General features: G+C 36.3%; 1 protein-coding gene and 1 long non-coding RNA gene across 10 annotated transcripts in view; one reads left to right on the forward strand and one right to left on the reverse strand.

The window, feature by feature from the left end:
- LOC125681930 (uncharacterized) overlaps window positions 1-7,555 on the reverse strand; it is a 19,316-nt gene extending 11,761 nt beyond the window's left edge. The window contains exons 1-2 of the long non-coding RNA XR_008800267.1: window positions 6,496-7,555; window positions 5,200-5,327 (exon numbers count right to left, since the gene is read on the reverse strand). This is a non-coding gene — a long non-coding RNA (uncharacterized LOC125681930). The remainder of the gene's footprint in view (window positions 1-5,199; window positions 5,328-6,495) is intronic.
- On the forward strand, window positions 1,943-13,940 carry LOC125681925 (bestrophin-4-like). Of its 9 annotated transcripts, none has more exons than XM_056155467.1 (14): window positions 1,944-2,092; window positions 4,499-4,751; window positions 5,150-5,284; window positions 7,643-7,809; window positions 8,506-8,660; window positions 8,760-8,837; window positions 9,231-9,383; window positions 9,504-9,584; window positions 9,713-9,864; window positions 10,422-10,565; window positions 10,693-11,337; window positions 11,792-11,824; window positions 12,467-12,730; window positions 13,284-13,940. In XM_056155467.1, exons 2-14 carry the CDS (start codon window positions 4,573-4,575, stop codon window positions 13,348-13,350), a joined length of 2,253 nt encoding a protein of 750 aa, XP_056011442.1. In that variant the 5' UTR covers window positions 1,944-2,092; window positions 4,499-4,572; the 3' UTR covers window positions 13,351-13,940. The 9 variants fall into 9 exon arrangements, 8 of the variants coding, with proteins under 8 accessions (XP_056011448.1, XP_056011442.1, XP_056011446.1 ...); XM_056155468.1 differs by lacking the exon at window positions 1,944-2,092 and adding an exon at window positions 2,246-2,320; XM_056155469.1 differs by lacking the exon at window positions 1,944-2,092 and adding an exon at window positions 2,422-2,676.
- Window positions 13,941-13,984: the final 44 nt, after the last annotated feature.

Here is a 13,984-nt window from a genome sequence, read left to right on the forward strand (position 1 = left end):
GATCGATAAAATTGGGAGAAATGGAGTGCAAAACAGAAAAAAGCTCAAAACCATAACAGAACCAGGAAAAAGAAGACTGGCCCCAAGCTGAGTTCAGCATACAGTGTTAGAAAATCGAACAATGTAGAAAAACTGGAAAGCACTAAAACATTAAAAGGAAACTGACATCAACTCTTCAAGGGGAACATACCAGAGGTGGGATCAGGTGCCTAGAAGGAGTAAGTATCCCTTGTCGACCGGTCACATCCGCCGTGAGCCCTTTATCTTGAGTAGTCCGTAGTCAAAGTCAGGGTGTAAAGAACGCTCTCAATTTGTATGAAACACGTCAGATAGCATTTTACTATTTGGTCGCCTCTTACGACAAGCAAGGGGTACTAAGGACCTATTCTAACCCAGAACCCCATGGGGAGAATTAACTGAACAACAGTAAAAATAATGTTCTCAAAGTGAAATGAAGAAATTAAATTTATATATTTTATATTTATATTATACCTTCATTCCTGTAGCAGAATTCCTAGCCGTTAATATAAACGTACTATATTCCATGATTCGCACGCATGTTCATGGTTATAGTTCCCGCATTTATCAGGCGCGCATTGTTAGATTTTGAACCTTTTGGATGCGTCAGTGAATTTGTGAACAGTTTAAAAAATGGTTTCGTCAACCAGATTCGATAAATTTTTATCACCTCCCCAAAACAAGATTTACAATCATGAAGTCTCCCCAAAAACAAAATCTACAATAAAGAAGTATCATATCTAATCTCACGTGAGAAAACCTCCCTAAAACAAGACCTCAATGAAGTGTCATATCTAATCTCACGTGAGAAAACCTCCAATCTCACATGGGAAAACCTTCTCAAAACAAGACCTACAATAATGAAGTATCATATCTAATCTCACGTGAGAAAACCTTCTCAAAACAAGACCTCAATGAAGTGTCAAATCTAATCTCACGTGAGAAAACCTTCTCAAAACAAGACCTACAATAGTGAAGTATCATATTTAATCTCGCGCGAGAAAACCTCCCTAAAACAAGACCTACAATAGTGAAGTGTCATATCTAATCTCACGTGAGAAAACCTCCCCAAAACAAGACCTCAATGAAGTGTCATATCTAATCTCACGTGAGAAAACCTTCTCAAAACAACACCCACAATAATGAAGTGTCATATCTAATCTCACGTGAGAAAACCTTCCCAAAACAAGACCTACAATAACGAAGTATCATACATTCCATACATGGCGTTTCAGGCGACCCCATCCTTCACAATGTCTAACAATGTTCTTACAGAATGGTGACAAACAGATCCAGCAGTTATTTAAAGTTATTATTTAGTCTTAACACTTGACAAGGTCAAAGGGGAAACGGATTTACGTCATCTGCAATCAACATAAAGCGTGAAACATTGTAGCTTCCAAGGCCTTACGGGCACAGGATAACGAAATGGCGTGAAATAACAATTAGAAATAGGGGAAAAACAGTTGATATGTGTACATCTTTATGCATGAGTTGCATTCAAAGAACCTTAAAGATTATCGTAAAATTCAGTGGTGATTATAATAATAATATATCATATTCTATAAACAAAGACAGAGATCCCCCCACGTTAAAGTACTCATGACCAGGGGAACCAAATCGCTGTTTGATATTCAATATTTCTTCACTATTGGCAGTTATGTTTATTTTCGATGTCCTTCATCTCTTTGCAACATCAAAGATAAATAGTGCATATAAATGTAAAATATTGGATAATTTAAATATAATTTGCAAACTAAATTTCTCTGAAGATAACCGATGAATATATGCATAACTGCAGGATACATTCTCGGAATATTTAACCGCCAGTCGGATGAAGACTGTCCGCATGTCTGCACTAGAGAGGTCAAATGAAATGAACAAAAACTAAATAACCTAGTTCACTCAGGTAAAAGGGAGTGCTGGGGAATTATAAATCATGCACAATTCAATCATTAGCATATATAAGTAAATTGTTTTGTCCTTTTCAATGTTGGCACTGCGTCATTTTGTGGTCCCCGGCGTGTTTCATTTCAATGTTGTACGCGTGTTGGAATGACTGAGGAGGATTAAGGTGAGTGAAATATCTCGTGTTTACAGAAATACTTTAAACGCCATAACCTTGAACTTTAATACTTCTGACAGTCCTGCATGTAAAACTTAGATCAATTTATAAATAAGGGGAATTTGTAGACAGATCTTTATCAAAACCACGTGATTTCTTGTCGTTGACCTGTCCGATCTCTGACGTGACAAACTGAGTACACTTTCTGACTATAGTACATTAGTATTGGTTTTCTTTGTGAGTATACTGCATGTATTTTAAACGATACAGTTCACGCATGACAAATTTCGATTCTATCTATATCTAATTGTTAACACTGTTACTAAGATGTACGGGAAACAAGAAATGGTGCCAGTTTCAGATGAGGGATGCATGAGTAGGCGACAATTAATGACGTAGATCTGTCACTGTTTAATTGCTACCTAGATATTAATTAGGTCAAACAACGAAGCAACCCGAAGGAAATGTTCCGTCTGTACATGCCTTGTTTTGACGTTTTTCAACAATCACGATTTCTCTCTTTAGATCTAAGACGGTCGTAGGTTGGGATTTTTTTCTTTTTTTCGGAAACTTTACAGTCATACCGTGAGTCGGTAGGTATATACGAAGAAAATTAATTCTCTCACAGATGTCTCAGATAATTTGTCAGGACCACAAGTCTAATCTCTGTCAAGTAATATAAAGACTACTATTTACCATCGCCCTGTGGAAGTAGTGCCGTACTAATGTACTTTTTCCTGGGTCTCACAGTTTAATAAACCACCCTAGTGTTGTTGTATACTACCGTGAGTATTCAAACGGTAGACTGTTAACTGGCGGAGGTCTATAAATGGAAGGTGCAATTCATCACCTTTCTTGATTATAATACAGGCAGTGTGTGTAGCTGCGGTTAAAAGAATTCACTATATGACCCCCTGCTATAGCTATCTCTAATTCATCAGATTAACCAAATTTCGAGGACAGTGAGAAAATGAAATATTTACAGAATGAAAGCAAAATAGATAAATAATTATGTTCTATATAGCATTCACGTGCACATTACATAAACTTGTTCCTGAATATTTATGTAACAATCATAAAACCAAGAACTACTTGTGTACAACACTAACAATAACAGGACTTGGTTTCTACCAGAAGAAATGATACATTTTATGTGTTGTAACGTTTTCATTTTAGGTAAATTCAAATAATCATCATAAAAATTTATGTCATAAATTCTAGTGGGTAATATACATGTATATCAAGCGCCGGTGTATATTTCTGTATAATTTATTGAAATGTATAATATCATCATATCTCATTTGCATGATCATGATTATAACGTTGATTATGCCTCATGAAATATTAATAAAAAACAATTAAGATTGCCACAAAGACCTGAAATAATGGACTTTTCTTCTCTTATCTCAAAGACTTTCTTTTTTTTCTGTCACTTTAGACATTAAAGAAAATACTAACTTTAATTTCATTATATTGTCTTCAGTATGTTTGAAAAACCTTTGCAAAATACAAATGTGACTTGTTAAACGTGATAGAAGATTTTCTTTTTAATATAACAATGTTCTCAATCTTAGCATTATAAGACTCAGGTGTCTACCACTCATTAATATAACAATGTTCTCAATCTTACCATTATAAGACTCAGGTGTCTACCACTCATTAATATAACAATGTTCTCAATCTTAGCATTATAAGACTCAGGTGTCTACCACTCATTAATATAACAATGTTCTCAATCTTAGCGTTATAAGACTCAGGTGTCTACCACTCATTCCAACAAAGTTTAAAACATCGTATTCTTCATTTCATGATTTAAATTGTGACCTTGGTTGTGTTCTTCATGGCATGATTTAAGATATGACCTTGACCTCGGTGACACGACATTGATTCAAAATAATGTCAACCCTGGAAGACATAGTTAAAACATGCAGTGCACACAGCGTCCTTATAGATAAAGGACCTAGCTTGGATTTCTCGAAGAAAAAATATTAAAGTTAAGTTTGAGTTTTCTTTCATTTGAGCAGTCAAAATCTGAGTAAAATCTCAGACTGAAGTCCAAATTTTGACTTTTAAAGTTTATTTCGAGAAATCCAGACCTAAGCTTTGAAATCGCTTTCCTTGCTTGGATAACTTCCATCCTTGGTCATGACGTATTTTAAAGTTATGGTATGATGTAATATATCAAGTTTATGGTCTCGGGCACTAGTACTGTGGTCGGGCTGTTTCTAACCTTTGTATCGGGGTCCCAGGCTTTAGTATAGCATGACTTGAAAACGGGTATTATGTTTTGTTACCAAGTGTTCAATCTATACTTTTGCAACACCCACCATCTATTTTGTCGTTGACCACGAGGTTGTGGTTTGTTTAAGGGGAAACAACAGTTTAGTTGTAGTCAATATTCTTCTTTTTTTCTAGATCGCTGAGAAGTAAAGAACTAAATTACCCAGAACGATTAATAGTCACGTGACATTGGTAGCTGTACCTTCACCATGACGATAACTTACCAGTATCGGGTGGCTAACACAACTCTGGGAGGCTTTGTCAAACTTCTGGGAATGTGGAAAGGAAGCGTCTACAAACTCGTATATAAAGAAATCATCATCTTTTCCTGTCTGTATGCCGCCATTAGTCTCACTTATAGGCTAGCACTCAATGAGGAACAGAGAGTGTAAGTGTATCTAAAGTCCATGGGCATTTTAATCTTACAATTCTCAGATACTGCGTGAATTTTAATCCACGAACTATGAGAGAATTGTCAGTTTGTTTAACTTACTAATGCGGCACGAAACACTAACAAATCATGATATTGAGTACATTTAAGAAATATTTCTATTTTGAAAATACATGAGGAGCAACGCTTCACTCGCTAACGCACTTCATAAAGTAGGCCGGCGTGAAGCGTCACAGTTCATACCCTCATGATTTATCTAAATTGAAATTCATTTCTTAATTATATAGACAACTGTCTCTGAAAAAATACAAGGAAAGCAAGCAATGTCACAGAGACTGGAATGAATAGTTACGCTAAATAGATAAGTTCGTTGTATATTGATATTCATTCTACAGAGTGTTTGAGAGCATCGTTCTTCACTGTAACAACTTCACCAGTCTCATACCTGTGTCGTTTGTCCTGGGCTTCTACGTCACAATGGTCATCGGCAGATGGTGGCAGCAATTCATTAACGTACCGTGGCCCGACAGGTAGCGCATTCTCCTCCTCATTTACATCTGTGTTTACATCTCCCTGGTCCAGGTAAATAGGAAACAAAATGACTAACATACCGGCAACATGGTTATAAGAGGAAAAAAACCCGGTTTAATTGATTACATATTCAATAACATAAATACTACACATTAAGGGGGATTTGAGAGTTTATCAAAACGAATATTACGTTAATAAAATAATTTATTTTTGAAATAGTTATTGCTTTTCACGCACGAGAAATTTCGAGAAAACAGTAGATTGTTTGTTTAATGCAAATTCTATCGGAATTTTTGGCATTCACAGACACAGAAATGACATTTAAAGTGCGTTTTTGAAACTGTGCTATGGTGAAATATGAAATGAAAGTAAGATTTTAATTTCATATCGTCTCTTGACTCCACCAGTGGTAACATTTGTATATCCGACCTTGTTGATTACCTAGTGACAGTTATAATGTGTCTATTAATACATTTTATGAAACATCAAAATGTACAAAGTCTTAAACTACACGCTATCCACACTTCAGGTGCCTGTGGATATAATGTATGTTCATCATCGTGATTTATTCACTTTCCTCAATTAAAAAAAGATTAATCAAACATTAATTAATACATTTTCCAATGAACAGTACTTTTATTCAGTTGTATTCTTTTATCTGTAAATCAGGCATACATACATTGTGTTTCTGTTTATAACGTTCATATCTTTATATCAGGACAAACCTAGGAGTTTTATTATTCATTCCTCTCTGTAGATTTACTTACTTTTGATCATAGATTTTTCTAAATTAGGGAGAAATTTCTCATACATGTTTATAATATGAAAGAAATATCTTTTATATGCAGAGATATTGCTTTTTCAAAACATGGGGGGGGGGGGGGGGGGGTGTAACTGCACTAAAGAAAAGGATATTTCTTTCAAAATAAAAGTAGATAAGAAATGATTCATTTTTGAAGAGGCGTCTCTAAAATATCATCCTTTACTAAGAAAATATTCTCTTTACTTAAAAAGATGCTATATTTCGTTTGATATAGTTTGAGAGATGAAAATTATACAAAGATTTATCTGTTACTTCTATAAACAAATGAGATTTTTATGATGAAGTCAGTGAGAAATATGTATTTTATTAGAAATATCTCTCCACAGTATAAACGTTTTTTTTACCAAGAAATTCATTATATATGCACCACTTCTAAAAAACACTTACTTCTCTTTTCACGAAGGAACGTTCTTCCTGAAACTTTCTGAAAAGTACATCTGAACTTGGACTAATATCCTCCAAAGAAAAGAAGTTACAGGGGTCTTAACAGTCTCGTTTAGATTCAAAATTTCGCAAATTCTATGATCGATGTTTGTCCTATCCTCAATTCTGTTTTCCTTATGGGATTGATCCCTGTTTGTTATCTTCACGGTTTCATATCACTTACACGAAACCAATGTTATGCTATGATTACTGATATATTCTAGGTTAATACGCAGCTTTAGTTACTGTGTTCAATTCTATAATATTATAAAATTACTGATATTTTTAGGTTAATACACAGCTTTAGTTAATGTGTTCAATTCCATAAAATTATAAAATTACTGATATTTTTAGGTTAAAACTTAAAACTGAGAAGTACAATAATCACCAAGCCCGAAAACAACGAAACCGGCTGGTAAAGCTTACAAAACGATTTCTGGTCGGCCATCTTTGTTTACAGTTAAAATGCAAGACTTAGTCAAAAGTCATCAAAGTTTTTATTGGACAACCAAGAATACTAACCAATCGTATCAATTTGGGAATTCCCAATCTATTTTTGGTCCGTGGTTGGAAAAATCAAATGTTACAGTGTATGTTCACTTCGAAGACACGATGATGTGGATTTAACGTCCTTTTTTTAGTTTGGTTTTTCTCAACCAATCAGAAAGCTCGGAATCATTCAACCAATCAGAGAGCTCGGAATCATTCATTTATGCATTAAGATATATCAATGTTGAACTTAAGGGGTATAACTAAAGCATCATATTGACCTCAAAATGCAAATTATTGTGTAATTTTAACATAATACAAAGTTCCAATAACCACATTCTTCCTAGTATCTATACGATTTTATGCAGCTGAGTAATATACACAACGGTAATAACTGCTGAATTTTCGTTGAGAAAAAGTGGATAATATAATAAAAGCAAAATAGCAATGATATTTTTTAAAGTGTCTAATATATACTATATTTGTCATTCCGAAAGTCATCAAAACTACTGTGATCCGCCTTGCATATAAGTTCATTTAAGTTAATAAAGCACTTATTTGGACACAAGATTTCAAAATGTACATTTACACACACCTTTCTGCGTTTATTGGCCGTCGATAGGACTCTGTATCTGATGTGCTGCTATCTCCAAGGCAAAGAGGAAAAGCCCCGGATTCTCCGCAGAACAGTTGCCCGATATATGCTGTTTGGTCTCATTCTGATCTGTAGGTCCATCAGTGTAGCCGTCATGAAGAGGTTTCCAACTCTAGACCATATTGTCGAGGCAGGTAATCGTTTCCCAAATAAATTATTTTACTGTTCATGGTTATAAGAGATTCGATACGCAAGAGCTTGTTCTGCGTATCACCAGTTTTTAAATCGGGACAGGATGTTGACAAACAAATTGATGATACAGGGGTTTCAACTGTCTCGTTTAAAATCAACATTTCGCAAATTCTATGGTCATTATAACGATCTAGTTTGCCGACACAACCTTTGATTGGGTCAAATGCTCTCTGACGTGTTTCATACCGATTGTTAGGCCGTTTTTGGCATACTGATTTTGACTACGGATTACTCCGTTTACCTGATCGAGATATAGGGACAACGGATGTGACCAGTCGACAGTGCATGCTTACTCCTCTTCGGCACCTGATCCCACCTCTGGTATGTCCAGGGGTCCGTGTTTGCCCAACTATCTATTTGTATTCCTTATAGGAGTTATGAAATCGATCACTGTTCGCTATCTTCACCTTTTAATTAAGCAATATCTTTATTAGGAATTAAGTTTCGTTCTTGTAGTGCGTTCTAACTTGGTTTTAAGCATACTTTAGTAGAGCCATACATTACTGGGGACTAATGGATTAATGTTACTTGAGACATACGAGAGTTATGTTACTATTTGTTGGTGATTACGATGTTTCATCTTATGAATGAATTGTTTTAATCATGTAAACATTTTTTTTTTTCATTTCTCTTATTAGGTTTTATCACGAGCGAGGAAGCCATGCTATATGAAAAGGTAGATTGTAAATACAACAAATTCTGGGTGCCGCTCATGTGGGCAAATGCAGTTTTGTCACACGCACGACGAGAAGGCCACATCAAAACTGACTGGGGACTTAGAATGGTTATTGAGGTAGTGCGTCAGTTCTACATCAGATTCTGTTCCTCTGGTGTGTCCTGTTTTGTCCATCTATGTTTGCATTATTAACCTTTTGCTCATAATAAATTTCAGTCAATCGCCGATTTCCGGGACAGGTGCTCGCTGTGTTTTGTTTACGACTGGATAACAATTCCGCTGGTCTACACCCAGGTAACGTTCATGTCGATGTTGTGTACACCCCAGTAACGTACATGTTGATGTGTACACCCCGGTAACATACATGTTGATGTTATGTACACCCCGGTAACGTACATGTTGATGTTGTGTACACCCCGGTAACGTACATGTTGATGTGTACACCCTGGTAACGTACATGTTGATGTTGTGTACACTCCAGTAACGTACATGTTGATGTTATGTACACCCCGGTAACATACATGTTGATGTTATGTACACCCCAGTAACGTACGTGTTGATGTTGTGTACACCCCGGTAACGTACATGTTGATGTTGTGTACACCCGGGTAACGTACAAGTTGGTGTTGTGTTTGAACGCTTATCACATGACAGCATATTAACTCACTATCGTGTATATACGTTTAGGTTGTCACGCTTGCAGTCCATACGTTCTTCCTTACGTGCTTGATAGCGCGCCAATTCCTAGATCCCGCCAAACGTTATCCAAACTACGAGTACGATATGTACGTTCCCGTATTCACTCTTCTGGAGTTCTTTTTCTACATGGGTTGGTTGAAGGTAACTGTTGTTTTTTATGAAGTATGGGTTGGTTGAAGGTAACTGTTGTTTTTTATGAAGTGGATTTATTTGACGCTAGTATTCGACCACTCTTTCACAGTGGTTTTCATTCTTCTTTAGGTTGCAGAACAATTGATCAATCCTTTTGGTGAAGACGATGACGATTATGATATCAACTGGCTCTTGGATCGACACTGGGCGGTATGTTCCCATGTGTTTGTAATGATTCGTTGAATTTGTGTGGAGTATGTCACGTACCATGTTATTTGATCTATAAGTTGCACGGTACAGCTATAATATGTGCAATAGAGTATATTTAATCATTGTAGGTTGCTGTCACACTCGTTGATGAAATGTGTGGCGATTTCCCGCCACTAATAAAAGATCTGCATTTCGATGAAGGAGCAACGGATTTACCGTACACTAACGCCTCTCTAGCATCCAAGAAACCAATCTTCCTGGGATCTTCTTATAACTTAACGTGAGTACTTCCCACTACTCTCTAGCATCCAAGAAACCAATCTTCCTGGGATCTTCTTATAACTTAACGTGAGTACTTCCCACTACTCTCTAGCATCCAAGAAACCAATCTTCCTGGGATCTTCTTATAACTTAACGCGAGTACTTCCCACTACTCTCTAGCATCCAAGAAACCAATCTTCCTGGGATCTTCTTATAACTTAACGTGAGTACTTCCCACTACTCTCTAGCATCCAAGAAACCAATCTTCCTGGGATCTTCTTATAACTTAACGTGAGTACTTCCCACTACTCTCTAGCATCCAAGAAACCAATCTTCCTGGGATCTTCTTATATCTTAACGTGAGTACTTCCCACTACTCTCTAGCATCCAAGAAACCAATCTTCCTGGGATCTTCTTATAACTTAACGTGAGTACTTCCCACTACTCTCTGGCATCCAAAAAACCAATCTTCCTGGGATCTTCTTATAACTGTACGTGAGTACTTCCCACTGTGAAATGCGACTATAATTAAGATTCCCGACTGTTGTATACTCAAACGTATATTTTTGCTTGAAGGTGTCCTCCTCTTCACGACCAGCGCATCATCCATCCTGACGAGATGGTAGACTATAACGACAATCGCCATTCCGTATTCCATCGCATCGGCAACAGCTTTGCGGGATCCATGCTCAGCCTTGTAACGGGAAGACAGTCTTACTCGTATGTTGATGCCCTCCTCGTGTTTTCGATGTATTTTTAATTCTATTTTATCTTAGTTTTTAAAAGAATTATATTTATTTCATCAAATCCTTCTGTTAATGTGTTGATACCCATTTCCTTTCATTAGTCAATCCAATTATGGAGATCAACTCAGCGTTCCATCTGAGCATTACTCGGCCAATCTTAATCAGCACATGGACCATCTTCATTACACTGGGGATCAGACAAAGACGAGAACTCACTCAGTTATAGGATCCACGAACAAACCACGGCGGAAGATTTCATTTGAGGTGTCAGACGCGCGGCGAGGTTCTGCCTGGTCATCAGACACTCGTTTGAATAAGCCAGATTCGGATTGGGAGGCAAGAGCACGTGCCAATACAACTGGCAATGATCCAGAAGATGTTCCTGTCGACAAAACAGAAAGAAAGAGAAAAAGAAGTTTCCCACTCAGCTTTTTGTTCAAATTGGCTGACTCCAGGAAGAATTCATCAAGCTCCCTTGGTTCTTCGAAAACGGTGAAATTACGTGACTGCAATGAGGTGGAACAAGACTCAACGCCTGAGTACGTTCCTCTGAGGAGGGCCACGACTATTGGTCCATTGGCGAAGAATAAATCTGTCGATAACAAAATCAATGAGAGGAGGAGGAAGAAGAGTGCGCCTCTGTCGTTCGTGTGGAATCAGTTTGAGAATGATATGGTTAAAAACAATTCCATGGATTCCCTTCCAACCAAGCTCGATAGTCCAGCCACCAGGCACAAAGCCTCAAGGTACGGTATCAGAGGAAGGGACTGTGTCTTCAAACAAGCAAATCACAAACAAAGCATTATAACAAACAAAACATTATAACAAACAAAGCATTATAACAAACAAAACATTATAACAAACAAAGCATTATAACAAACAAAGCATTATAACAAACAAAACATTATAATGGTCTGGCTATTCCAAAACTGAGAATGTTGATAAACATTGTAATCGATTTATGAGTGACTCTAACGCAGGTTATGTATGGCTCTAACAAGAGCCCCGAGGTGTTATGTTTATACTGACAGCTAACTAACTACTATTGCTGAATAGGACACGGGGTGTAGCAAGTTGTTCTAGTCGCATACATGTATATTGCTTAATTTACAGAGATGTAACACAAAGACATTTATTGTCTTCCCATTTGCTAATGAAACCATTGTTATAACTCTGCACTTACTAACACGCTTCCAACAGACTGCGAAGGAGAATGTCCCTAGACAGCAAATTGTAAGTAGAAATGGCGGCTTTCTTTTTCCCTTTTCAGGTGGAGTGGTGGGTCTCTGGTGTCGGATTGGTGGTGGTTTTCGTGCTGGTGGTGGCAGGTTACAACTCTTACACATGATTTTAAATTCTGCTATGGTTATTGCAGAGATCAAAGAAATGCCGCGTCCATTATTCTCCAATATACACCGATTAATAGATTATCAGAACAGCGATACATATAAACTTTCGAAAGAAAAATAAATTTGTCGGACTCTGTATTTGGAGCAGATCAGACAATTACACAAACTAAATGCTTGAAACATCTTTCATGATAGTAGACCCTACAATCTCATCATTTTCGTCAGCAAATGACACATGCTCCTTTTCGGAAGGCTTAAGCTGTCATGACGCACGAAATGACTTGAATCGTAGCTGTATATGGAAACAATCTGCTGTACATATATATTGATTAGAAATAAAGTTCTACTTTTCATGGATGATGCGGGATAACCTCCTCGTCTCGAAGTGTTGTTAGAAATACAATGTATAAAAGCCTTCGCAAAACAACGGAGATTATCCTGCAACACCATCGAAAACAAGAACCACGTGTTAACTTTCGTAATCAGACCAGAAACTAGTATCTCACATCACTGATTATTTTGACAGATTCACCATAGAACAGGTATCAGACGATGTTCCTTTAGATGAAGAATTAACCTTGGTTCATCATAGAAATGCTCAGAAAATCAAAGATTCAATGAGTGGGAAAAATATTTCTCGCGCTCCTAATCTGTCTGCCATTGAGGAGGGCGGGACAATCACCAGCATCACGCAGATTTTACCGGAAGATGAAGTTCCACAGACTCCTGATGTTATAGAAGAGGAACTGGAAGAGGATGTGCCGACCGAGATTCATGTGGACGATAACAAGTAAGAAGATCGTGTTTGATTAAGAACAATTGATAAAAGGCATTCGATTAAGAGCACTTAATAATGTTTGTTGGATTCAGAACACTAAGAAATAATGTTAAATTGAAAGGACTTGATAATGCATATTCAATTAAGGATGAATGCTACACCAGAGAAATTTGATTTGAATGAAAAGTAAAGGATATGTACAACATTTTTAAATTGAAAACTTTCAAATTTATTTTATCTTGTCAAAAAATGCAGTTTTATTCCGAAAAAAAAAAAAATTAAAACACCTGCTACACTCGATCTCGAACCCACGATTTACAGCTCAACTCTCAGCTAGGCAATTACTAGTAAATTTAAATAATATTTATATTTTCATTCATGTTTTAAAAGAAAGTCAGCCATTATGACGACGTAGAGTACCTCCTCAAGACCACTTGACAATATTTCTGAAAACACCTGTTCATATATCGTCCAAAACAATCCAATGATTGAATTTTATTCCTCAAATTTTAAAGCTATATAAGAATACAAGTATTGCATTAACATTTAAGCATCTCATTTGTAGGAATTCTGAAGAGACAACTCCCCTCCTAAATAGACCTATTCCATCCATTGTAATAGAAGAATGGTGACTGTAGTGCAAAAGAGATCACCTGTCATTTAACTCGCGTAACTACAAGCATCTGGTGTGGATAGTGCAATACATTTACATACAGTTTATAAAGTTCCTTGTTGAAATTTTGTCATTACACCACCACACATTACAGTCATGATTTTATTGTGGGTTTTTTTTCCTTTGCAGTTTTGTCCACTTTTACTAGATCTGCTATTGATAGAACTGATGAAATATTGAATTTTTATATATATTATATTATTTTGTCATGTTAGAGTGATCATATATATAGATAGATAAATAATAATTTTATTTTCACAATAATTGGTAAGCTTCTGAAGACTTCAAATGAAAGCGCTAAAGCTTTACTAAACGTCTTCATGTATCTTTTTTATTTTTACCTATACATGTTTATATATATGTCACGGAAATAGCAATGAACTCTTAAATGAAATTAACTGCCCCAAGTGAAAAAAATATTTAATATAAAGCACAGAAAATATATATGTATCCTTAGGATAACCATTATAATGAAAATGACATGCAATATAAGTAATGTATTTCATTGACTGTTGATTCTCAGCTGAATAATAAATTTGTTGGATACTCTCTGTGTGTTTGCAATGAATTCTTTTATGACACAAACTCAACAA

The sequence above is a fragment of the Ostrea edulis genome, chromosome 2 (genome assembly GCF_947568905.1).
Source record: "Ostrea edulis chromosome 2, xbOstEdul1.1, whole genome shotgun sequence".
NCBI classification, from domain to species: Eukaryota; Metazoa; Mollusca; class Bivalvia; order Ostreida; family Ostreidae; genus Ostrea; species Ostrea edulis.